This window comes from Oncorhynchus clarkii, unplaced genomic scaffold, assembly GCF_045791955.1.
Source record: "Oncorhynchus clarkii lewisi isolate Uvic-CL-2024 unplaced genomic scaffold, UVic_Ocla_1.0 unplaced_contig_2450_pilon_pilon, whole genome shotgun sequence".
NCBI classification, from domain to species: Eukaryota; Metazoa; Chordata; class Actinopteri; order Salmoniformes; family Salmonidae; genus Oncorhynchus; species Oncorhynchus clarkii.
In genome coordinates, this window is record NW_027260984.1 from 132,411 (window position 1) to 160,177 (window position 27,767).

Below are 27,767 nucleotides of genomic sequence, written 5' to 3' on the forward strand. Positions count from 1 at the left end.
ATGTTATTTTAATATATGAGAATTGACCAATGATATCAGGCCACACCTGGCCATGATTACAGACACCTGTGTGTCTTTTGACACTATTTAAATGAGTCACCCCGCAGTGTTTTGTCGTTACACCCTGATGAAGACAGCTTGTCTGTCGATACGTTGGACAAAAATCATTTTTGCATCTGAGCTCCTAGAGTGTGCTGCTCTCCTTTATATTTGTTTAAGAGGACGCACCACACTGTAGTAAATGTTTTCTGCCAGTCACAAGATACCCTGTGTGTTAAAAGGTGTATTAGGGTGTGTTAAAGGTGTGTTAAAGAGGTGTATTTTGTGACTTTCACCAAATCAAATTGTATTTGTCACATTCTCTGAATACAACAGGTGTAGGTAGACCTTACAGTGAAATTCTTACTTTACAAGCCCTTAACCAACAATGCAGTTTTAAGAAAAATAAGTGTAAAATTAAATAATAGATAAGAGTAAAATAAGTCATATTTGAAGAGCAGCGGTAACATAACAGTAGCAAGGCTATCTATAAGGTGTACCCTTACAGAGTCAATGGCATTGCCACAGTTATAAACTGCACAAGTCTCAAAGAAATTAAAGAAACTGGGTATTATTGTGGCTGCAGCAGAAACGTTTTTGTGACTAAAGGATTTTACATCTGAAAGACTTGCAAGGGGTACTGGCACCAGAAGACCAGTCCTCCCAGGTTCCCCTTCAGCCTATGTTGGGATCAGATCTGTTTTATATATTTTTTTAAACAGAAACATTGTTTGATTTAGTTTATATATGTATTTTTGGTAGTTTGGTGTTTTTTTGTGGGTTTTTTGTTCCATTTTGGGAATCCTGTTTCCATCGCGCACAGCAGGTGGCAGAATGCACATTCAATTGTGCGATCTCCAATAGAAGAAGATGTTGCCACGTGATGTGTCCTGGATCAGCTGATATATGGTCACGTGATTTTTTTTAACAACAAGGAAGAAGTCGTTTGCACCGAAGAACATACAGCGGTTTTTTTACAACGTTTATAATCAGTGATTATTATGTTTAACGTTCTTTATTCTTCTTTTAAGTTTTCCTTGTCTTGAATGCAGTATTACGTGTTAATAGATCATTTGGTTGTTTTTAAATGTTCGGAACCTAACTAGATACTTTTATCTGGCAACAATTCCTGCAGAAGCCACAACAATGAGCGCGTTTAGAAAAAGAGGAAGCGTTCTTGTTGTCCTTTATTACGTCGGGAGTTTTCACGTCCTTTTCGGATACAATGTATCCAGAGGAGAGCAGCACGATCTCAGCCTGAACAGGAAATGGACCATACAGAACTCAAATGGGTCTCTGTCGCTTCCTGCAGAGGTACCGGGGTGTGTACACTCTGCTCTCCTGAAACAGGGCTTTATCAAGGTGAGAAGAGTCGTGATGTTTTCTGTCTTTTTTTTAAAGATTAGCTAGGTGAGCGAGAAGGGGGTAGCTGCAGCCCAATATGGCGAACGGAGTACACGCGAGTGGTAATCGACTGGGAAAGCAGTCATCCCTCACTTAAACAATACTATCGCCATCTACTGGCCAGTTTACCTACAGCAATCACAACAAGTGGTCCCTCACTAAAACCAATATGGTCGCCTTCTATTAGCCGGTGTATGTTTGGCCAAACTGTTGTCTGGTATAATCATCATGAAACACAGAATTCAGGTTCCTTTACTAATGTATTTACTACAACTTTGAACCGACACTTCACTTCTTATTCTCCTTTACTCCTTCGTCTGCATCTCGGTTATCAAATATAATTATTGAATTGATGTCCAAAATATCATATCATATATGTCTTTTTCAAATGTCACAGTATTTTATCTTTTTGAATAATACAAATTTCGAAATGTACTGAATGAGTGGTGGGTGACCCTAGGGTGGCAACACATACAGCTCTGGAAAAAAATAGGAGACCACTGCAAAATGATCCGTTTCTCTTATTGTACTATTGGGCTACAGCTACCCATACTCCAGTCACCATACTGGGGGACAGCTACCCATACTCCAGTCACCATATTGGGGGACAGCTACCCATACTCCAGTCACCATATTGGGGGACAGCTACCCATACTCCAGTCACCATATTGGGGGACAGCTACCCATACTCCAGTCACCATACTGGGGGACAGCTACCTGTATTCCAGTCACCATATTGGGGGACAGCTACCCATACTCCAGTCACCATATTGGGGGACAGCTACCCATACTCCAGTCACCATATTGGGCTACAGCTACCCATACTCCAGTCACCATACTGGGGGACAGCTACCCATACTCCAGTCACCATACTGGGCTACAGCTACCCATACTCCAGTCACCATATTGGGCTACAGCTACCCATACTCCAGTCACCATATTGGGCTACAGCTACCCATACTCCAGTCACCATACTGGGCTACAGCTACCCATACTCCAGTCACCATACTGGGCTACAGCTACCCATACTCCAGTCACCATATTGGGCTACAGCTACCCATACTCCAGTCACCATATTGGGCTACAGCTACCCATACTCCAGTCACCATACTGGGGGACAGCTACCCATACTCCAGTCACCATATTGGGCTACAGCAACCCATACTCCAGTCACCATATTGGGCTACAGCTACCCATACTCCAGTCACCATATTGGGGAACAGCTACCCATACTCCAGTCACCATATTGGGGGACAGCTACCCATACTCCAGTCACCATACTGGGGGACAGCTACCCATACTCCAGTCACCATACTGGGGGACAGCTACCCATACTCCAGTCACCATACTGGGGACAGCTACCCATACTCCAGTCACCATACTGGGCTGCAGCTAACCATACTCCAGTCACCATATTGGGCTACAGCTACCCATACTCCAGTCACCATATTGGGCTGCAGCTACCCATACTCCAGTCACCATATTGGGCTACAGCTACCCATACTCCAGTCACCATACTGGGGGACAGCTACCCATACACCAGTCACCATATTGGGCTACAGCTACCCATACTCCAGTCACCATATTGGGCTACAGCTACCCATACTCCAGTCACCATACTGGTGGACAGCTACCCATACTCCAGTCACCATATTGGGCTACAGCTACCCATACTCCAGTCACCATACTGGTGGACAGCTACCCATATTCCAGTCACCATACTGGGGGACAGCTACCCATACTCCAGTCACCATACTGGGCTACAGCTACCCATACTCCAGTCACCATACTGGGCTACAGCTACCCATACTCCAGTCACCATACTGGTGGACAGCTACCCATATTCCAGTCACCATACTGGGGGACAGCTACCCATACTCCAGTCACCATACTGGGCTGCAGCAACCCATACTGCAGTCACCATACTGGGGGACAGCTACCCATACTGCAGTCACCATACTGGGGGACAGCTACCCATACTCCAGTCACCATATTGGGGGACAGCTACCCATACTCCAGTCACCATACTGGGCTACAGCTACCCATACTCCAGTCACCATACTGGTGGACAGCTACCCATATTCCAGTCACCATATTGGGGGACAGCTACCCATACTCCAGTCACCATATTGGGGGACAGCTACCCGTATGCCAGTCACCATATTGGGGGACAGCTACCCATACTCCAGTCACCATACTCGGGGGACAGCTACCCATATTCCAGTCACCATATTAGGGGACAGCTACCTGTACTCCAGTCACCATATTGGGCTACAGCTACCCGTATTCCAGTCACCATATTGGGGGACAGCTACCCGTATTCCAGTCACCATACTGGGGGACAGCTACCCATACTCCAGTCACCATATTGGGCTACAGCTACCCGTTCTTGAGATCAGCTGACTGAAGAATTACCAAATTTTTTACATGAAAATGCCTGGTTCTCTCTCTCTTTTGTCTCTCTCTCCTGTCTCTCTCTCTCTCTCCTGTCTCTCTCCCTCTCTCCTGTCTCTCTCTCTCTCTCTCCTGTCTCTCTCTGTCTTTCAGGATCTCTACTTCAGGTTCAATGATGTAGCATACAGGTGGATCGCTCTTGACAACTGGACATACACGACTACATTTTCTGCCTCAACAGAGCTAAGGTACTGTTTACACAGCTTACAATTCCAGCCCCATGGTGTCACTGTATTCACTACTCCCAGGGCTGCTGCCCCGGACACTGGACAAGCCTTGTCTTTCAGGGCCTGTTCCCTGGACTCAGAACAAGCCTCGACTTTCAGGGCCGGTTCCCCGGACTCAGAACAAGCCTTGTCTTTCAGGGCCGGTTCCCCGGACACTAGACAAGCCTTGTCTCGGACTAAAAATAACCTTCGATAGAGATTCTCCCTTGAGCTGTCTTTTTAGTCTAGAACTAGGCTTAATTTGTGTCCGGGGAGCCACCCCTTCAGTTTTACTAAGATAGACCTTCCTGTCCTCTGCTCCAGGGCTAAACAAAGAGTCCAGCTGGTGTTTGAAGGAGTGGACACTGTAGCGTCCATCTCTCTGAATGGAGTTGTTGTGGGAAAGACAGACAACATGTTCCGCAGATATGTATGGAAAAAGTATATTATTTACCTTATGAATGTTGTTCATGTTGCACATTTTGTAGCATATAATTCAAGGTGTGTCTAATCATGTATGATAGTTTAGTTAAATGGTCAAATCTGTTTTATCATTTACGTAGTATGTATGTATAGTGATTATGTTTGATCTGGCCCAAACATAACGACCATAAGCCATTTAGCAGACACCTTTATCCAAAGAGACATCCTCCAGAGCGTGCACACATTTTACCCAGAGGGCATCGAACCCCGAATCCCGGCATTGCAAGCACTATGCTTTACCAACTGAGGCTGGGCCACTTGATAACATGATTCCCTGATGTTCAGGACTTCAGCGTAGGCCAGTTGTTGAGGGAGGGGGAGAACGTTGTGAAGGTGAGCCTCCTCTCCCCTGTCTTGTACGCCTCAGAGAGGAGTCAGGCTCACTCCTCCTACAGCGTGCCCCCTGACTGTCCTCCACCCGTTCAGAAGGGAGAATGTCACGTCAACTTTATCAGAAAGGTGAGTGGCTTTTCATCTTTTCAGTTAATAGTACTTATTGTGTGTTGACAGAAAATATTCAATTTTTTAACAATATTAGCTTAGTAACGTTAAGCTAATTTTCTAGCTAGCTAGCACAAACAATGTTATCTTGTCTAGTAGACCTAGCTAGCTACGTCAGTAACCAACTTTAATGTCCTTCTCTGGACTGACATTTGCAATTGCTTATTTCAATTTACCTCGGTGTTTCATGTCCACACCATAACGCAACGCTGGCATCCTGCACATTGAGACACTTTTTACTCTGTCATTCACCACATTCTTATTGGCAGGCTCGACAGCCTTGGTTTCTCTAATGACTGCCTCGCCTGGTTCACCAACTACTTCTCTGATAGAGTTCAGTGTGTCAAATCGGAGGGCCTGTTGTCTGGACCTCTGGTAGTCTCTATGGGGGTGCCACAGGGTTCAATCCTCGGGCCAACTCTCTTCTCTGTATACATCAATGATGTCGCTCTCGCTGCTGGTGATTCTTTGATCCACCTCTACGCAGATGACACCATTCTGTATACTTCTGGCCCCTCTTTGGACACTGTGTTAACTAACCTCCAGACGAGCTTCAATGCCATACAACTCTCCTTCTGTGGCCTCCAACTGCTCTTATATGCAAGTAAAACTAAATGCATGCTTTTCAATCGATCGCTGCCCGCACCTGCCTGCCCGTCCAGCATCACTACTCTGGACGGTTCTGACTTAGAATACGTGGACAACTACAAATACCTGGGTGTCTGGTTAGACTGTAAACTCTCCTTCCAGACTCACATTAAACATCTCCAATCCAAAATTAAATATAGAATCAGCTTCCTATATCGCAAAAAGCATCCTTCACTCATGCTGCCAAGTCTCTGCTAGGTAAAGCCTCGACTTATCTCAGCTCACTGATCACCATAGCAGCACCCACTCGTAGCACGTGCTCCAGCAGGTATATTTCACTGGTCACCCCCAAAGCCAATTTCTCCTTTGGTCGCCTTTCCTTCCAGTTCTCTGCTGCCAATGACTGGAACGAACTGCAAACATCTCTGAAGCTGGAGATTCATATCTCCCTCACTAGCTTTAAGCACCAGTTGTCAGAGCAGATCACTGCACCTGTACATAGCCCATCTGTAAACTGCCCATCTATCTACCTACCTCATCCCCATACACTATTTATTTATTTATCTTGCTCCTTTGCACCCCAGTATCTCTACCTGCACATTCATCTTCTGCTGATCTACCATTCCAGTGTTTAATTGCTATATTGTAATTACTTCGCCACCATGGCCTATTTATTTCCTTATCTTACCTCATTTGCACTCACTGTATATAGACTTTTTGTTTTCTTTTGTTCTACTGTATCATTGACTGTATGTTTTGTTTATTCCATGTGTAACTCTGTGTTGTTGTTTGTGTCGAACTGCTTTGCTTTATCTTGGCCAGGTCGCAGTTGTAAATGATAACTTGTTCTCAACTAGCCTACCTGGTTAAATAAAGGTTAAATAAAAATGTAATAAAAAAAAATATGTCCACTGGTTTCTAGTGGTGTTGATGTTCTTCTTCCGGCTCCATTTATTTTATTTTTATTTTTTTTATTTTACCAGGCAAGTCAGTTAAGAACAAATTCTTATTTTCAATGACGGCCTGGGAACAGTGGGTTAACTGCCTGTTCAGGGGCAGAACGACAGATTTGTACCTTGTCAGCTCGGGGGTTTGAACTCACAACCTTCCGGTTACTAGTCCAACGCTCTAACCACTAGGCTACCCTGCCGCCCCATCATGACGGACACATTATCTATGACATTATCCATCACATTATCCAGATAATGTAGCTGCCGCTCTCACAACCAAAATAAACGTCTTCAGAAATAGAAGGCATTTCGGAGGAGGCAAAAATCAGGTTGAACCATTCTAGCCAATCAGAGGGCAGATCTCACTGTGAACAACAGGCACAACTGTTTCCGCTAGTTACCACAGCCACAAAGACGATAGTCTACATCGTAGACATTCATGAAAACTAAAATTCGCTTTGTGGTTTTCATTTAAGGTTAGGGATAAGTTTAACACTGTGGTTAAGGTTTCAAATCACCATCCAACATACAGATGCTTATGACGTTGGAGTCATTATTGTGTGTCCTAGAAAATAACAGTCAATTATATTTGTTTTCACCATTCACCCGTTGGATAACTCTCCTGTCTGATGGTCTTTTACCCCACCAGGCTCAGAGTTCCTTCAGCTGGGACTGGGGACCGTCATTCCCAACCCTGGGGCTGTGGAAGGGTGTTCATCTGGAGGCCTTTGATGTGCTGCGCCTAATCCATCTCTCTACTGTACCAGTCTATAGTATGTCTCTGTGTCTCTCTCTGTGTCTCTCTCTGTGTCTTTCTCTGTGTCTCTCTCTGTGTCTCTCTCTCTCTGTCTCTGTCTCTCACTCTCTCTCCATGTGTCTGACTCTCTGTTTGTCTCTCTCTGTGTCTCTCTCTGTGTCTCTCTCTGTGTCTCTCTGTGTCTCTGTCTCTCTGTGTCTCTGTCTCTCTGTGTCTCTGTCTCTCTATCTCTCTGTCTCTCTATCTCTCTATCTCTATCTCTCTCTCTCACTCTCTCCAACTCTGTCTCTCTGTGTCTCTGTTTCTCTCTCTCTCTCTCTCTCTCTCTCTCTCTCTCTCTCTCTCTCTCTCTGCATGGGTATCTAACTATTCTGAACTTATCTATACAGCTACTCTGTGAACTCTCCTAGGCTGAATCCCAAATCACCCCCTTGCGCCTCTGGCCTCCATTTGTGCGTTCTGCCTTCGCCATATGCACAAGTGTCCCAAATCTGAGGGAGTTAAAATGATGGAAGGTGTATTAGACTCTTCGATAGCCACTTTGACCGAGTCTTGCTTCGCTGCTGCGAGTTGATAGGGGCGAGGGGGTGGTTTGGGATTCACCGCTAGTCATGGAAAGCCGTCTTCTTCCTCTTCTTCCTCTTCCTGTCTCCCAGACTCCTCTCTGTCTCAGTGGGTGGTAACGGTGGAAGTGTTGGTTGATGCTGTGGAGGAGACTAAAGTCCAGGTCAACCTCTCTCTGATGGAGCTGTCTACAGAACAAACCTTCATGGTGTTGTTTCCATCTGGGCAGAGCAAGAACACCTTGAGCCTCCATGTCAACACAGTTAGTATGGGCTGCTGGGTGGGAAGGTGACTTATGGTTCTGGAACTAATGGCTCCCTGTTCCCTTTATAGTGCCTTACTGTTGACCAGAGTCCTTTACAGTATAGTGCCCTACTGTTGACCAGAGTCCTCTACAGTATAGTGCCCTACTGTTGACCAGAGTCCTCTACAGTATAGTGCCCTACTGTTAACCAGTCCTTTACAGTATAGTGCCCTACTGTTGACCAGAGTCCTCTACAGTATAGTGCCCTACTGTTAACCAGTCCTTTACAGTATAGTGCCCTACTGTTGACCAGAGTCCTCTACAGTATAGTGCCCTACTGTTGACCATCCCTTTACAGTATAGTGCCCTACTGTTAACCAGAGTCCTTTACAGTATAGTGCCCTACTGTTGACCAGAGTCCTATACAGTATAGTGCCCTACTGTTGACCAGAGTCCTCTACAGTATAGTGCCCTACTGTTGACCAGAGTCCTCTACAGTATAGTGCCCTACTGTTGACCAGAGTCCTCTACAGTATAGTGCCCTACTGTTGACCAGAGTCCTCTACAGTATAGTGCCCTACTGTTAACCAGTCCTTTACAGTATAGTGCCCTACTGTTGACCAGAGTCCTCTACAGTATAGTGCCCTACTGTTAACCAGTCCTTTACAGTATAGTGCCCTACTGTTGACCAGAGTCCTCTACAGTATAGTGCCCTACTGTTGACCAGAGTCCTCTACAGTATAGTGCCCTACTGTTGACCAGAGTCCTTTACAGTATAGTGCCCTACTGTTGACCAGAGTCCTCTACAGTATAGTGCCCTACTGTTGACCAGAGTCCTTTACAGTATAGTGCCCTACTGTTGACCAGAGTCCTATACAGTATAGTGCCCTACTGTTAACCAGTCCTTTACAGTATAGTGCCCTACTGTTGACCAGAGTCCTTTACAGTATAGTGCCCTACTGTTGACCAGAGTCCTTTACAGTATAGTGCCCTACTGTTGACCAGAGTCCTCTACAGTATAGTGCCCTACTGTTGACCAGAGTCCTCTACAGTATAGTGCCCTACTGTTAACCAGTCCTCTACAGTATAGTGCCCTACTGTTGACCAGAGTTCTTTACAGTATAGTGCCCTACTGTTGACCAGAGTCCTCTACAGTATAGTGCCCTACTGTTAACCAGTCCTCTACAGTATAGTGCCCTACTGTTGACCAGAGTTCTTTACAGTATAGTGCCCTACTGTTGACCAGAGTCCTCTACAGTATAGTGCCCTACTGTTGACCAGAGTCCTCTACAGTATAGTGCCCTACTGTTGACCAGAGTCCTCTACAGTATAGTGCCCTACTGTTGACCAGAGTCCTCTACAGTATAGTGCCCTACTGTTGACCAGAGTCCTCTACAGTATAGTGCCCTACTGTTGAGAAGGGCCCTTGGGGTTATAAAGGTAATAGGATGCCATTTGGGACACATCTTATCTCTACTGGAATGTCCGGGTTTTAGCATGTCTCTATTTTTCATCGTGCTGAGGTAAATGTTTAGTGTGTGTGTGTTGTAGAGTAACCAGGTGAAGCTGTGGTGGCCCAGTGGCCATGGTGAGCAGCACTCCTATCATCTCAGTGTGAGAGGAACCATGCTGGAGGGAACAGCCATACTCAGGACAGACACACAGGTCAGACCTCAACATCTCTACTCCTCTACTATCCCCTCTTTTCTCTCTGTCTCCAGTCCTCTCTTTTCTCTCTGTCTCCAGTCTTTTCTCTCTGTCTCCAGTCCTCTCTCTTCTCACGGTCTCCAGTCCTCTCTTCTCACGGTCTCCAGTCCTCTCTCTTCTCACGGTCTCCAGTCCTCTCTCTTCTCACGGTCTCCAGTCCTGTCTCTTCTCACGGTCTCCAGTCCTGTCTCTTCTCACGGTCTCCAGTCCTGTCTCTTCTCACGGTCTCCAGTCCTCTCTCTTCTCACGGTCTCCAGTCCTGTCTCTTCTCACGGTCTCCAGTCCTCTCTCTTCTCACGGTCTTCTGTCTTCTGTCTTCTCTCTGTCTCCAGTCCTCTGTCCTCTCCCTCAAAGTGTCAATGAATCTGATTTAATGTAAGTAGTAGTATTTAGTTCACCTGTTTACACTAGACAGAATGCTAAAATCTTCACTGGTGATCTTAGCCTTTCAGTGTTACTAATCAAATCAAATCAAATGTATTTATATAGCCCTTCGTACATCAGCTGATATCTCAAAGTGCTGTACAGAAACCCAGCCTAAAACCCCAAACAGCAAGCAATGCAGGTGTAGAAGCACGGTGGCTAGGAAAAACTCCCTAGAAAGGCCAAAACCTAGGAAGAAACCTAGAGAGGAACCAGGCTATGTGGGGTGGCCAGTCCTCTTCTGGCTGTGCTGGGTGAAGATTATAACAGAACACGCCAAGATGTTCAAATGTTCATAAATAACCAGCATGGTCAAATAATAATAATCACAGGCAGAACAGTTGAAACTGGAGCAGCAGCACGGCTAGGTGGACTGGGGACAGCAAGGAGTCATCATGTCAGGTAGTCCTGAGGCATGGTCCTAGGGCTCAGGTCCTCCAAGAAGGAGAGAGAGAGAGAATTAGAGAGGGCATACTTACATTCACACAGGACACCGGATAGGACAGGAGAAGTACTCCAGATATAACAAACTGACCCTAGCCCCCCGACACAAACTACTGCAGCATAAATACTGGAGGCGGAGACAGGAGGAGTCAGGAGACACTGTGGCCCCATCCGAGGACACCCCTGGACAGGGCCAAACAGGAAGGTTATAACCCCACCCACTTTGCCAAAGCACAGCCCCCACACCACTAGAGGGATATTTTCAACCACCAACTTACCATCCTGAGACAAGGCCGAGTATAGCCCACAAAGACCTCAGCCACGGCACAACCCAAAGGGGGGTGGGGAGGGGCGCCAACCCAGACAGGAAGACCACGTCAGTGACTCAACCCACTCAAGTGACGCACCCCTCCCAGGGACGGTATGAAAGAGCATCAGTAAGCCAGTGACTCAGCCCCTGTAATAGGGTTAGAGGCAGAGAATCCCCGTGGAAAGAGGGGAACCGGCCAGGCAGAGACAGCAAGGGCGGTTCGTTGCTCCAGAGCCTTTCCGTTCACCTTCCCACTCCTGGGCCAGACTACACTCAATCATATGACCTACTGAAGAGATGAGTCTTCAGTAAAGACTTAAAGGTTGAGACAGAGTCTGCGTCTCTCACATGGGTAGGCAGACCATTCCATAAAAATGGAGCTCTATAGGAGAAAGCCCTGTCTCCAGCTGTTTGCTTAGAAATTCTAGGGACTATTAGGAGGCCTGCGTCTTGCTATATTTAATAGCCTCTCTGTCTCCAGGTGTATTTAACATCCTCTCGGTCTCCAGGTGTATTTAACAGCCTCTCTGTCTCCAGGTGTATTTAACAGCCTCTCTGTCTCCAGGTGTATTTAACAGCCTCTCTGTCTCCAGGTGTATTTAACAGCCTCGTTGTCTCCAGGTGTATTTAACAGCCTCTCTGTCTCCAGGTGTATTTAACAGCCTCTCTGTCTCCAGGTGTATTTAACAGCCTCTCTGTCTCCAGGTGTATTTAACAGCCTCTCTGTCTCCAGGTGTATTTAACAGCCTCTCGGTCTCCAGGTGTATTTAACAGCCTCTCGGTCTCCAGGTGTATTTAACATCCTCTCTGTCTCCAGGTGTATTTAACATCCTCTCTGTCTCCAGGTGTATTTAACATCCTCTCTGTCTCCAGGTGTATTTAACATCCTCTCTGTCTCCAGGTGTATTTAACATCCTCTCTGTCTCCATCCTCTCTGTCTCCGGGTGTATTTAACAGCCTCTCTGTCTCCGGGTGTATTTAACAGCCTCTCTGTCTCCAGGTGTATTTAACAGCCTCTCTGTCTCCAGGTGTATTTAACAGCCTCTCTGTCTCCAGGTGTATTTAACAGCCTCTCTGTCTCCAGGTGTATTTAACAGCCTCTCTGTCTCCAGGTGTATTTAACAGCCTCTCTGTCTCCAGGTGTATTTAACATCCTCTCTGTCTCCAGGTGTATTTAACAGCCTCTCTGTCTCCAGGTGTATTTAACAGCCTCTCTGTCTCCAGGTGTATTTAACAGCCTCTCTGTCTCCAGGTGTATTTAACAGCCTCTCTGTCTCCAGGTGTATTTAACATCCTCTCTGTCTCCAGGTGTATTTAACATCCTCTCTGTCTCCAGGTGTATTTAACATTCTCTCTGTCTCCAGGTGTATTTAACATCCTCTCTGTCTCCATCCTCTCTGTCTCCGGGTGTATTTAACAGCCTCTCGGTCTCCAGGTGTATTTAACATCCTCTCTGTGTTAATCCCAAGGTGTATTTCCGTACAGTAGAGCTGGTCCAGGAGCCAATCGCTGGTTCCCCTGGGCTGAGTTTCTACTTCCGGGTCAACAAGAAGCCCATCTTCCTGAAGGGGTCAAACTGGATCCCAGCTCACGCCCTTCAGGACCTGGTCAGCCCTGCTGAGTGAGACACACATACATACACACACACACACTTGTGTCTTTGGTCTTAATCATGATATCAACCTTTCACTCATTAAATACTTCTAAGATGGGATGTGTTTTGTATATTTGAAACGGCCACATTATAATGTCATTATGTTTACATTATGATTCAAACAAGACTTTAGTGTTCTGATTGAACACACCGGTGCGTCAGTCTAAGTTACTTCACACAACAAATCCCCATCAAAATCTGTCAGTTTAAACAAGAGATGTGTCTCAATCCACCGCATCTGCCAGTGTCTCACTTCCCCATCTGAGGTGAAAGGTGACAGAGTGGTGTTTATCAGACGAGGAGACATCCCATCTGTGGTGACAGAGCTAGAGTGGTGTTTATCAGACCAGGAGACATCCCCTCTGAGGTGACAGAGAGGTGTTTATCAGACCAGGAGACATCCCATCTGTGGTGAGAGTGGTGTTTATCAGACCAGGAGACATCCCATCTGAGGTGACAGAGTGGTGTTTATCAGACCAGGAGACATCCCATCTGTGGTGAGAGTGGTGTTTATCAGACCAGGAGACATCCCATCTGAGGTGACAGAGTGGTGTTTATCAGACCAGGAGACATCCCATCTGAGGTGACCGAGTGGTGTTTATCAGACCAGGAGACATCCCATCTGAGGTGAAAGGTGACAGAGCTAGAGAGATGTTTATCAGACCAGGAGACATCCCGAAAATCAGTCTTGTCATGTAAACGTCTGTAGCGTCTGAACCGTTTGGGAGCCCACTGTGGAGCATTAGATATTAAACCTTAGTCTGAAGGTAGCCCATACATATATTATATATATTTTTAAATATTTTATTTTATTCCTAAAGAGTTCGTAAAATTCTAAATCAAATTAGCAAAATGATCCATGTTATGACCATCTTAAACCAATATGTCAGCTCCCGTCTTAGACTGGAGTTAAAACCCTCACTGTAACCTGATAGATTTGAACAGACCCTAGTTAGTCGTTACTGTCTTGTTCGGTCTTTGCCTAACCATTGACAACAGTTGTGTTCTGTTTCAGTGTGAGGAACCTTCTACAGTCGTCTGTCAGCGCTAATATGAACGCTCTCAGGGTCTGGGGGGGAGGAGTCTATGAGCAGGACATGTTCTACTCTCTCTGTGATGAGATGGGGATCATGGTAACTGACTGACTAGTACTCTTTCTCGTTGTCTTCGTCACAAACTCCCAATTCCCTTTATACCGCTGTACTTTTGACCAATACCTTGTCTGTTCTTAGATCTGGCAGGACTTCATGTTTGCCTGTGCCATGTACCCCACTGAGCCTGACTTCATAGAGACGGTTAGAGAGGAGGTTGTCCAACAGGTGAGCTACACCTACAGGGTTGACTTTAGGATCTTTGTCCAGACCTCGACGGCCCGTAGAGCACACTACAGGGTTGACTTTAGGATCTTTGTCCATCCTGCCCGTAGAGCACACTAAACGGTTGACTTTGGTATCTTTGTCCAGGCCTCGACGGCCCGTAGAGCGCTCTGCAAATCTCCTGTTTCTGTAGCGTGAGGCAGCTTGATGCAGCATCCCCTGGACAAGGCCTTGATGTATGTTAATATTGATAAGGATGACTCATTTCCTGGTTATAGCATGTAATAACACGTGTTCCTTCCTGTTTCCTCGCCCCAATCAGGTGAGGCGCTTAAAGTCCCACCCCTCGGTCATCGTGTGGAGTGGGAACAACGAGAATGAGGCTGCCCTGGCCACTAACTGGTTCGGCATCCCCGTTGCCCAGCAACCCCGGTACCATAGAGACTATGTGACTCTGTATGTGGACAACATCAGGGCTATTGTTCAGAAGGTGAGAGACATATCTGAGACATTGAACTAAGAAATACTGAGTCATAATCTGTGTCTAATGCCACCCTAAACCCTATTACCTATGTGGGTCATTCTACAGAAGTCTAAATTGGGGATTGATTGTTTTTCTTGTAATTTGAATCTTATTTTAATTTCCCCCAAACTTTCAGTAGACATTTACAGAATATACAGTACACTAACCTTATATACAGTCCACTAACCTTATATACAGAATATACAGTACACTAACCTTATATACAGTATATTAACCTTATATACAGTCCACTAACCTTATATACAGTATATTAACCTTATATACAGAATATACAGTATATTAACCTTATATACAGAATATACAGTATATTAACCTTATATACAGAATATACAGTATATTAACCTTATATACAGAATATACAGTATATTAACCTTATATACAGAATATACAGTACACTAACCTTATATACAGTCCACTAACCTTATATACAGAATATACAGTACACTAACCTTATATACAGTATATTAACCTTATATACAGTCCACTAACCTTATATACAGTATATTAACCTTATATACAGAATATACAGTATATTAACCTTATATACAGAATATACAGTATATTAACCTTATATACAGAATATACAGTATATTAACCTTATATACAGCACACTAACCTTATATACAGTCCACTAACCTTATATACAGTATATTAACCTTATATACAGAATATACAGTATATTAACCTTATATACAGTCCACTAACCTTATATACAGAATATACAGTATATTAACCTTATATACAGTATATTAACCTTATATACAGAATATACAGTACACTAACCTTATATACAGTATATTAACCTTATATACAGTATATTAACCTTATATACAGTATATTAACCTTATATACAGAATATACAGTATATTAACCTTATATACAGTCCACTAACCTTATATACAGAATATACAGTATATTAACCTTATATACAGTATATTAACCTTATATACAGAATATACAGTACACTAACCTTATATACAGTATATTAACCTTATATACAGAATATACAGTATATTAACCTTATATACAGTACACTAACCTTATATACAGAATATACAGTACACTAACCTTATATACAGTACACTAACCTTATATACAGTACACTAACCTTATATACAGTACACTAACCTTATATACTGTATATTAACCTTATATACAGTATATTAACCTTATATACAGTATATTAACCTTATATACAGAATATACAGTATATTAACCTTATATACAGAATATACAGTATATTAACCTTATATACAGAATATACAGTATATTAACCTTATATACAGTATATTCACTTTATATATAGTACACTAACCTTATATACAGTATATACAGTATACTAACCTTGTACAGTATACAAACCTTATATACAGTATATATAGTATACTAACATTATATAGTTTACTAACCTTATATACAGTATATACAGTACACTAACCTTATATACAGTATATATAGTATACTAACCTTATATACAGTATACTAACCTTATATACAGTATATATAGTATACTAACATTATACAGTATACTAACCTTATATATAGTATACTAACCTTATATACAGTACACAAACCTTATATATCAAATCAAATTTATTTATATAGCCCTTCGTACATCAGCTGATATCTCAAAGTACTGTACAGAAACCCAGCCTAAAACCCCAAACAGCAAGCAATGCAGGTGTAGAAGCACGGTGGCTAGGAAAAACTCCCTAGAAAGGCCAAAACCTAGGAAGAATCCTAGAGAGGAACCAGGCTATGTGGGGTGGCCAGTCCTCTTCTGGCTGTGCCGGGTGGAGATTATAACAGAACATGGCCAAGATGTTCAAATGTTCATAAATGACCAGCATGGTCGAATAATAATAAGGCAGAACAGTTGAAACTGGAGCAGCAGCACGGCCAGGTGGACTGGGGACAGCAAGGAGTCATCATGTCAGGTAGTCCTGGGGCATGGTCCTAGGGCTCAGGTCCTCCGAGAGAGAGAAAGAAAGAGAGAAGGAGAGAATTAGAGAGAGCACATGTGGGTGGCCAGTCCTCTTCTGGCTGTGCCGGGTGGAGATTGTAACAGAACATGGCCAAGATGTTCAAATGTTCATAAATGACCAGCATGGTCGAATAATAATAAGGCAGAACAGTTGAAACTGGAGCAGCAGCTTAGAAATTCTAGGGACAATTAGGAGGCCTGCGTCTTGTGACCGTAGCGTACGTGTAGAGAGATAGGCAAGCCCATGTAATGCTTTGTTGGTTAGCAGTAAAACCTTGAAATCAGCCCTTGCCTTTACAGGAAGCCAGTGTAGGGAGGCTAGCACTGGAGTAATATGATCACATTTTTTGGTTCTAGTCAGGATTCTAGCAGCCGTATTTAGCACTAACTGAAGTTTATTTAGTGCTTTATCCGGGTAGCCGGAAAATAGAGCATTGCAGTAGTCTAATCTAGAAGTGACAAAAGCATGGATTCATTTTTTTGCCTCATTTTTGGACAGAAAGTTTCTGATTTTTGCAATGTTACGTAGATGGAAAAAAGCTGTCCTTGAATCAGTCTTGATATGTTCTTCAAAAGAGAGATCAGGGTCCCGAGTAACGCCAAGGTCCTTCAGTTTTATTTGAGACGACTGTACAACCATTAAGATTAATTGTCAGATTCAACAGAAGATCTCTTTGTTTCTTGGGACCTAGAACAAGCATATCTGTTTTGTCCGAGTTTAAAAGTAAAAAGTTTGCAGCCATCCACTTCCTTATGTCTGAAACACATTCTTCTAGCAAGGGCAATTTTGGGGCTTTACCATGTTTCATTGAAATGTACAGCTGTGTGTCATCCGCATAGCAGTGAAAGTTAACATTATGTTTTCGAATGACATCCCCAAGAGGTAAAATATATAGTGAAAACAATAGTGGTCCTAAAACGGAACCTTGAGGAACACTGACATTTACAGTTGATTTGTCAGAGGACAAACCATTCAGAGACAAACTGATATCTTTCCGACAGATAAGATCTAAACCAGGCCAGAACTTGTCCGTGTAGACCAATTTGGGTTTCCAATCTCTCCAAAAGAATGTGGTGATCGATGGTATCAAAAGCAGCACTAAGGTCTAGGAGCACGAGGACCGATGCAGAGCCTCGGTCTGATGCCATTAAAATGTCATTTACCACCTTCACAAGTGCCGTCAGTGCTATGATGGGGTCTAAAACCAGACTGAAGCATTTCGTACACATTGTTTGTCTTCAGGAAGGCAGTGAGTTGCTGCGCAACAGCCTTTTCTAAACATTTTGAGAGGAATGGAAGATTCGATATAGGCCGATAGTTTTTTATATTTTCTGGGTCAAGGTTTGGCTTTTTCAATAGAGGCTTTATTACTGCCACTTTTAGTGAGTTTGGTACACATCTGGTGGATAGAGAGCCGTTTATTATGTTCAACATAGGAGGGCCAAGCACAGGAAGCAGCTCTTTCAGTAGTTTAGTTGGAATAGGGTCCAGTATGCAGCTTGAAGGTTTAGAGGCAATGATTATTTTCAACAAAGCCTCCTTTGTTGAAAATGATTTCAATTTTCAACAAAGCCTCCTTCACTCACGCCGCCAAACATACCCTAGTAAAACTGACTATCCTACCGATCCTCGACTTCGGCGACGTCATCTACAAAATAGCTTCCAACACTCTACTCAGCAAACTGGATGCAGTTTATCACAGTGCCATCCGTTTTGTTACTAAAGCACCTTATACCACCCACAACTGCGACCTGTATGCTCTAATCGGCTGGCCCTCGCTACATATTCGTCGCCAGACCCACTGGCTCCAGGTCATCTACAAGTCCATGCTAGGTAAAGCTCCGCCTTATCTCAGTTCACTGGTCACGATGGCAACACCCACCCGTAGCACGCGCTCCAGCGCCTTTCGTTCCAGTTCTCTGCTGCCTGTGACTGGAACGAATTGCAAAAATCGCTGAAGTTGGAGACTTTTATCTCCCTCACCAACTTCAAACATCTGCTATCTGAGCAGCTAACCGATCGCTGCAGCTGTACATAGTCTATCGGTAAATAGCCCACCCAATTTTACCTACCTCATCCCCATACTGTTTTTATATTTATTTACTTTTCTGCTCTTTTGATCTCACCCATGGGGTCAAAATTATCACAAGATCGGTGAGCAAAAATCCCAGAACCACACGGGGGAACCTAGTGAATGACCTGCAGAGAGCTGGGACCAAAGTAACAAAGCCTACCATCAGTAACACACTACGCCGCCAGGGACTCAAATCCTGCAGTGCCAGACGTGTCCCCCTGCTTAAGCCAGTACATGTCCAGGCCCGTCTGAAGTTTGCTAGAGAGCATTTGGATGATCCAGAAGAAGATTGGGAGAATGTCATACGGTCAGATCCAACCAAAATATAACTTTTTGGTAAAAACTCAACTCGTCGTGTTTGGAGGACAAAGAATGCTGAGTTCCATCCAAAAGAACACCATACCTACTGTGAAGCATGGGGGTGGAAACATCATGCTTTGGGGCTGTTTTTCTGCAAAGGGACCAGGACGACTGATCCGTGTAAAGGAAAGAATGAATGGGGCCATGTATCGTGAGATTTTGAGCGAAAACCTCCTTCCACCAGCAAGGGCATTGAAGATGAAACGTGGCTGGGTCTTTCAGCATGACAATGATCCCAAACACACCGCCCGGGCAACGAAGGAGTGGCTTCGTAAGAAGCACCGAGTCAATGTTGAGGCTATATACAGGTGGGTACCGGTACCGAGTCAATGTGGAGGCTATATACAGGGGGTACCGGTACAGAGTCAATGTGGAGGCTATATACAGGGGGCACCGGTACAGAGTCAATGTGCGGGGGCACCGGTGTCGAAGTAATTATGGACATGTAGGTAGCGTTATTAAAGTGGCTATGCATAGATAATAACAGGGAGTAGCAGGTAGCCATTTGAATAGCTGTTCAGTAGTCTTATGGCTTGGGGGTAGAGGCTGTTTAGAAGCATCTTGGACCTAGACTTGGCACTCCGGTACCGCTTGGCGTGCGGTAGTAGAGAGAACAGTCTATGACTGGGGTGGCTGGGCCTTCCTCTGACACCGCCTGGTATAGAGGTCCTGGATGGCAGGAAGCTTGGCCCCAGTGATGTACTGGGCCGTACACACTACCCTCTGTAGCGCCTTGGCCCCAGTGATGTACTGGACCGTACATACCACCCTCTGTAGGGCCTTCCTCTGACACCGCCAGGTATAGAGGTCCTGGATGGCAGAAAGCTTGGCTCCAGTGGTGTACTGGGCCGTACACACTACCCTCTGTAGTATCTTACGGTCGGAGCCGAGCAGTTTCCATACCAGGTGCACTACTAGTGCACTACTTTAGACCAGAGCCCTATTCCCTATATAGTGCACTACTTTAGACCAGAGCCCTATTCCCTATATGGTGCACTACTTTAGACCAGAGCCCTATTCCCTATATAGTGTACTACTTTAGACCAGGGCCCTATTCCCTACAGACTGAACCCTATCTCTCCCTAGCCTGGTAGAACCAGACTGAACCCTATCTCTCCCTAGCCTGGTAGAATCAGACTGAACCCTATCTCTCCCTAGCCTGGTAGAACCAGACTGACCCCTATCTCTCCCTAGCCTGGTAGAACCAGACTGAACCCTATCTCTCCCTAGCCTGGTAGAACCAGACTGAACCCTTTCTCTCCCTAGCCTGGTAGAACCAGACTGAACCCTTTCTCTCCCTAGCCTGGTAGAACCAGACTGAACCCTTTCTCTCCCTAGCCTGGTAGAACCAGACTGAACCCTTTCTCTCCCTAGCCTGGTAGAACCAGACTGAACCCTATCTCTCCCTAGCCTGGTAGAACCAGACTGAACCCTATCTCTCCCTAGCCTGGTAGAACCAGACTGAACCCTATCTCTCCCTAGCCTGGTAGAACCAGACTGAACCCTATCTCTCCCTAGCCTGGTAGAACCAGACTGAACGCTATCTCTCCCTAGCCTGGTAGAACCAGACTGAACCCTATCTCTCCCTAGCCTGGTAGAACCAGACTGAACCCTTTCTCTCCCTAGCCTGGTAGAACCAGACTGAACCCTTTCTCTCCCTAGCCTGGTAGAACCAGACTGAACCCTTTCTCTCCCTAGCCTGGTAGAACCAGACTGAACCCTTTCTCTCCCTAGCCTGGTAGAACCAGACTGAACCCTATCTCTCCCTAGCCTGGTAGAACCAGACTGAACCCTTTCTCTCCCTAGCCTGGTAGAACCAGACTGAACCCTATCTCTCCCTAGCCTGGTAGAACCAGACTGAACCCTATCTCTCCCTAGCCTGGTAGAACCAGACTGAACCCTATCTCTCCCTAGCCTGGTAGAACCAGACTGAACCCTATCTCTCCCTAGCCTGGTAGAACCAGACTGAACCCTATCTCTCCCTAGCCTGGTAGAACCAGACTGAACCCTATCTCTCCCTAGCCTGGTAGAACCAGACTGAACCCTTTCTCTCCCTAGCCTGGTAGAACCAGACTGAACCCTTTCTCTCCCTAGCCTGGTAGAACCAGACTGAACCCTTTCTCTCCCTAGCCTGGTAGAACCAGACTGAACCTTTTCTCTCCCTAGCCTGGTAGAACCAGACTGAACCCTATCTCTCCCTAGCCTGGTAGAACCAGACTGAACCCTATCTCTCCCTAGCCTGGTAGAACCAGACTGAACCCTTTCTCTCCCTAGCCTGGTAGAACCAGACTGAACCCTTTCTCTCCCTAGCCTGGTAGAACCAGACTGAACCCTTTCTCTCCCTAGCCTGGTAGAACCAGACTGAACCCTTTCTCTCCCTAGCCTGGTAGAACCAGACTGAACCCTTTCTCTCCCTAGCCTGGTAGAACCAGACTGAACCCTTTCTCTCCCTAGCCTGGTAGAACCAGACTGAACCCTTTCTCTCCCTAGCCTGGTAGAACCAGACTGAACCCTATCTCTCCCTAGCCTGGTAGAACCAGACTGAACCCTATCTCTCCCTAGCCTGGTAGAACCAGACTGAACCCTATCTCTCCCTAGCCTGGTAGAACCAGACTGAACCCTATCTCTCCCTAGCCTGGTAGAACCAGACTGACCCCTATCTCTCCCTAGCCTGGTAGAACCAGACTGAACCCTTTCTCTCCCTAGCCTGGTAGAACCAGACTGAACCCTTTCTCTCCCTAGCCTGGTAGAACCAGACTGAACCCTTTTGACGTAACTCCGGTTCTGTTTCTCTCAGGCCCCTAGTTTGGGAAACGCTCCTTCAGGGTATCGCCATACTGGTATTGTGACAACCCTAGCCTAATTTAACCAGGTTAACCAACCATCTCCACCTCAGGAAGACGGTACCCGCCCGTTCCTAGTCTCCAGTCCCACTAACGGAGTAGAGTCTCAGCAGGAGGGCTGGGTGGCCCACGACCCCTACGACCTACACTATGGAGACACACACTACTATAGCTACAGCCATGACTGCTGTGACTGGACGGCCCTGCCACGCACACGCTTCGCCTCCGAGTACGGCTTCCAGTCCTGGCCCTCCTTCTCCACCTTGCAGAAGGTACTGTACCCTGGTTGGGGAGAAACGACATGTGCATTCCTGTATTGTACTGCCTTCAGGTCATCCAGTGATTTGATGCTCTCTGCTCTCAGGTGTCTGTGTCAGAAGACTGGAGTTATGGGAGTAACTTCTCGTCTCACCGTCAGCACCACCAGACGGGCAACCAGCAGATGCTGCAACAGGCTGGACTACACTACCATCTCCCAGCCTCAGCAGATCCACTGAAGAGATACAAGGACACACTGTACATCACACAGGTACGCCAGACAGGTACGCCAGACAGGTACGCCAGACACTACATCACACAGGTACGCCAGACACTACATCGCACAGGTACGCCAGACTACATCGCACGGGTACGCCAGACACTACATCGCACGGGTACGCCAGACACTACATCGCACGGGTACGCCAGACACTACGTCGCACGGGTACGCCAGACACTACGTCGCACGGGTACGCCAGACACTACATCGCACGGGTACGCCAGACACTACATCGCACGGGTACGCCAGACACTACATCGCACGGGTACGCCAGACACTACATCGCACGGGTACGCCAGACACTACATCGCACGGGTACGCCAGACACTACATCGCACGGGTACGCCAGACACTACATCGCACGGGTACGCCAGAGACTACATCGCACTGGTTCGCCAGACACTACATCTCACGGGTTCGCCAGACACTACATCGCACGGGTACGCCAGACACTACATTGCACGGGTACGCCAGACACTACATCGCACGGGTACGCCAGACACTACATCGCACGGGTACGCCAGACGGGTATGCCAGACGGGTACGCCAGACACTACATCGCACAGGTACGCCAGACACTACATCGCACAGGTACGCCAGACACTACATCGCACAGGTACGCCAGACACTACATCGCACAGGTACGCCAGACACTACATCACACAGGTACGCCAGACACTACATCACACAGGTACGCCAGACACTACATCACACAGGTACGCCAGACACTACATCACACAGGTACGCCAGACACTACATCACACAGGTACGCCAGACACTACATCACAGAGGTACGCCAGACAGGTACACCAGACACTACATCACACAGGTACGCCAGATACTACATCACACAGGTACGCCAGATGCTACATCACACAGGTACACCAGACGCTACATCACACAGGTACACCAGACGCTACATCACACAGGTACGCCAGATACCACATACCACATGAGTGGTCTTCCTCCAGGTCACTATGAGTGGTCTTCCTCCAGGTCATGCAGTCCCAGTGTGTTAAGGTCCAGACAGAGTTCTACCGCCGCAGCCAGAGTGAGGTCATCGAGGGCAAAGGTCACACCATGGGAGCTCTCTACTGGCAACTCAATGATATCTGGCAGGGCCCTTCCTGGTCCTCTCTAGGTAGGTGCTGTTACAGGACGTCATGTTCCTCTATAGGTAGGTGCTGTTACAGGAAGTACTGGTCCTCTCTAGGTAGGTGCTGTTACAGGATGTCCTGTTCCTCTATAGGTAGGTGCTGTTACAGGAAGTCCCGGTCCTCTATAGGTAGGTCCTGTTACAGGATGTCCTGGTCCTCTATAGGTAGGTCCCGGTCCTCTCTAGGTAGGTCCTGTTACAGGATGTCCTGGTCCTCTCTAGGTAGGTGCTGTTACAGGATGTCCCGGTCCTGCAGTCTACCAGCTCAATTTCGAGTCTCATGGCAAAGGGTCTGAATACTTATATAAATTAAGTATTTCTGTTTTTAGTTATACATTTGCTAAAAATTCCGAAAATCATTTTGGTGTTGTCATTATGGGGTATTGTGTGTAGATTGATGAGGGAAACACAATTTAATCAGTTTTAGAATAAGGCTGTAATGTAATAAAATGTGGAATAAGTCAAGGGGTCTGAATACTTTCCGACTTCATTGTAAATCGTATTTATCCCGAGAGTCCTGGGAAATACAGCATAAATTGGAAGTGACCATTTTTAAAGCGTTTAAAACCCAGATCTGGTCACTATGCCAGGGTTCTCCCCCAGATCTGGTCACTATGCCAGGGTTCTCCCCCAGATCTGGTCACTATGCCAGGGTTCTCCCCAAGAGCCAGGGTTCTCCCCCAGATCCGGTCACTATGCCAGGGTTCTCCCCAAGAGCCAGGGTTTTCCCCCAGAGCCGGTCACTATGCCAGGGTTCTCCCCAAGAGCCAGGGTTCTCCCCCAGAGCCGGTCACTATTCCAGGGTTCTCCCCAAGATCTAGTCACTATTCCAGGGTTCTCCCCAAGATCTAGTCACTATGCCAGGGTTCTCCCCCAGAACCGGTCACTATGCCAGGGTTCTCCCCCAGATCTGGCCACTAGCCAGGGCTCTCCCCAAGATCCAGTCACCATGCCAGGGTTCTCCCCAAGATCTGGACACCATGCCAGGGTTCTCCCCCAGATCTGGTCACTATGCCAGGGTTCTCCCCCAGATCTGGTCACTATGCCAGGGTTCTTCCCCAGATCTGGTCACTATGCCAGGGTTCTCCCCCAGATCCGGGCACTATGCCAGGGTTCTCCCCAAGAGCCAGGGTTCTCCCCCAGATCTGGTCACTATGCCAGGGTTCTCCCCAAGAGCCAGGGTTCTCCCCCAGAGTCGGTCACTATGCCAGGGTTCTCCCCCAGAGCCGGTCACTATGCCAGGGTTCTCCCCAAGATCTGGTCACTATGCCAGGGTTCTCCCCAAGATCTGGTCACTATGCCAGGGTTCTCCCCCAGAGCTGGTCACTATGCCAGGGTTCTCTCCCAGATCTGGTCACTATGCCAGGGTTCTCCCCCAGATCTGGTCACTATGCCAGGGTTCTCCCCCAGAGCTGGTCACTTATTTTATTTATTTTTATTCCACCTTTATTTAACCAGGTAGGCAAGTTGAGAACAAGTTCTCATTTACAATTGTGACCTGGCCAAGATAAAGCAAGATAAAGCAGTTTGACACATACAACAACACAGAGTTACACATGGAGTAAAGCAAACATACAGTCAATAATACTGTAGAAAAATAAGTCTATATACAATGTGAGCAAATGAGGTGAGAAGGGAGGTAAAGGCAAAAAAAAGGCCATGGTGGCAAAGTAAATACAATATAACAAGTAAAACACTGTAATGGTTGATTTGCAGTGGAAGAATGTGCAACGTAGAGATATAAATAATGGGGTGCAAAGGAGCAAAATAAATAAATACAGTAGGGAAAGAGGTAGTTGTTTGGGCTAAATTATAGATGGGCTATGTACAGGTGCAGTAATCTGTGAGCTGCTCTGACAGTTGGTGCTTAAAGCTAGTGAGGGAGATAAGTGTTTCCAGTTTCAGAGATTTTTGCAGTTCGTTCCAGTCATTGGCAGCAGAGAACTGGAAGGAGAGGCGGCCAAAGAAAGAATTGGTTTTGGGGGTGACCTGCTGGAGCACGTGCTACGAGTGAGTACTGCTATGGTGACCAGCGAGCTGAGATAAGGGGGGACTTTACCTAGCAGGGTCTTGTAGATGACATGGAGCCAGTGGGTTTGGCGACGAGTATGAAGCGAGGTCCAACCAACGAGAGGATACAGGTCGCAGTGGTGGATAGTATATGGGGCTTTGGTGACAAAACGGATGGCACTGTGATAGACTGCATCCAATTTATTGAGTAGGGTATTGAAGGCTATTTTGTAAATGACATAGCCGAAGTTGAGGATTGGTAGGATGGTCAGTTTTACGAGGGTATGATTGGCAGCATGAGTGAAGGAGGCTTTGTTGTGAAATAGGAAGCCAATTCTAGATTTAACTTTGGATTGGAGATGTTTGATGTGAGTCTTGAAGGAGAGTTTACAGTCTAACCAGACACCTAGGTATTTGTAGTTGTCCACATATTCTAAGTCAGAGCCGTCCAGAGTAGTGATGTTGGACAGGTGGGCAGGTGCAAGCAGGTGATCGGTTGAAGAGCATGCATTTAGTTTTACTTGTATTTAAGAGCAATTGGAGGCCACGGAAGGAGAGTTGTATGGCATTGAAGCTCGCCTGGAGTGTTGTTAACACAGTGTCCAAAGAAGGGCCAGAAGTATACAGAATGGTGTCGTCTGCGTAGAGTTGGATCAGAGACTCACCAGCAGCAAGAGCGACATCATTGATGTAAATAGAGAAGAGAGTCGGTCCAAGAATTGAACCCTGTGGCACCCCCATAGAGACCGCCAGAGGCCCGGACAACAGGCCCTCTGAGTTCAGTGTGTCAAATCGATCAGAGAAGTAGTTGGTGAACCAGGTGAGGCAATCATTTGAGAAACCAAGGCTGTTGAGTCTGCCAATAAGAATGTGGTGATTGACAGAGTCGAAAGCCTTAGCCAGGTTGATGAATACGGCTGCACAGTATTGTCTCTTATCGATAGCGGTTATGATATCGTTTAGGACCTTGAGCATGGCTGAGGTGCACCCATGACCAGATCTGAAACCAGATTGCATAGCGGAGAAGGTATGGTGGGATTCGAAATGATCGGTAATCTGTTTGTTGACTTGGCTTTCGAAGACCTTAGAACGGCAGGGTAGGGTAGATATAGGTCTGTAGCAGTTTGGGTCAAGAGTGTCCCCCCTTTTGAAGAGGGGGATGACCGCAGCTGCTTTCCAATCTTTGTGTTCTCCCCCAGATTTGGTCACTATGCCAGGGTTCTCCCCCAGATCTGGCCACTATGCCAGGGTTCTCCCCAAATAAGAGGGGTGCTGTGCCACCTTGTTGGCGTGGATGCGCCACTATGTAAAGATTTCACAGCAAATTAAACTGATATTTAGTAACGATAGTAACTTCGCCAATGGCATTGATGTGAATTGCGCAAATGGCCGTTCATAAATTCTGAGCATGATCACGTTCCTCAAATAATTAAGGGCATTCAGCAGTAGGCCTAAACTATCTCGCCACAGAGCACGCTCAGGACGCGCAGAGTGCACCCCGAGTAGGCTACAGCTTTGTCAAATCATACCAACTTTGTAGCGACAGTCAAACAAAAGTCAAATTACCAAAGTTGCTTACCTTGCTAGATAACCTCCTGCTATAGATAATCCTCCTGCTAGATAATCCTCCTGCTAGGAACCTCCTGCTATATATCCTCCTGCTAGATAACCTCCTGCTATAGATAACCTCCTGCTAGATAATCCTCCTGCTAGATAATCCTCCTGCTAGGAACCTCCTGCTATATATCCTCCTGCTAGATAACCTCCTGCTATAGATAACCTCCTGCTAGATAATCCTCCTGCTAGATAAACCTCCTGCTAGACAAACTCCTTCAACGAATGACATATCTCCTATAGTTGATAATTATACAAATAGCATACCAGCTCATAAATATGGGTGACGAGTGGAAATAGTTTAAATATCAAGGTATCTACCCTCATACCATTCAGGGCTTACTCCAATTAGTCGATTGGTTGATTGTTTGGTAGATAGGCTTGTTGCCAACCAATATTTTTCTTTTTGTAGAGGAGTAGCAAATACTCAGTCACCCTCGGCGATGGGGAAATTGCACCGCGGAAGGGGAAATTGCTCCGCGGAAGGGGACATTGCACCGCGGAAGGGGACATTGCACCGCGGAAGGGGACATTGCACCGCGGAAGGGGAAATTGCACCGCGGAAGGGGAAATTGCACCGCGGAAGGGGAAATTGCACC

The 27,767-nt window shown here is 46.2% G+C and overlaps 1 protein-coding gene across 2 annotated transcripts in view; it reads left to right on the top strand.

Moving 5' to 3' along the window:
* The first annotated feature begins 971 nt into the window (after positions 1-971).
* The window catches only part of LOC139402798 (beta-mannosidase-like), a 35,382-nt gene continuing 8,586 nt past the window's right edge, over positions 972-27,767 (top strand). The window contains exons 1-14 of one of the 2 annotated variants that reach the window (XM_071146714.1): positions 972-1,401; positions 3,991-4,085; positions 4,428-4,533; positions 4,872-5,045; positions 7,275-7,398; positions 8,039-8,208; positions 9,742-9,855; positions 12,544-12,695; positions 13,744-13,861; positions 13,961-14,047; positions 14,367-14,534; positions 21,904-22,122; positions 22,215-22,379; positions 23,385-23,529. In XM_071146714.1, the coding sequence (XP_071002815.1) occupies positions 1,186-1,401; positions 3,991-4,085; positions 4,428-4,533; positions 4,872-5,045; positions 7,275-7,398; positions 8,039-8,208; positions 9,742-9,855; positions 12,544-12,695; positions 13,744-13,861; positions 13,961-14,047; positions 14,367-14,534; positions 21,904-22,122; positions 22,215-22,379; positions 23,385-23,529 (2,053 nt within the window). In that variant the 5' untranslated portion in view covers positions 972-1,185. The remainder of the gene's footprint in view (positions 1,402-3,990; positions 4,086-4,427; positions 4,534-4,871; positions 5,046-7,274; positions 7,399-8,038; positions 8,209-9,741; positions 9,856-12,543; positions 12,696-13,743; positions 13,862-13,960; positions 14,048-14,366; positions 14,535-21,903; positions 22,123-22,214; positions 22,380-23,384; positions 23,530-27,767) is intronic. The other variant, XM_071146715.1, reaches the window with a different exon arrangement.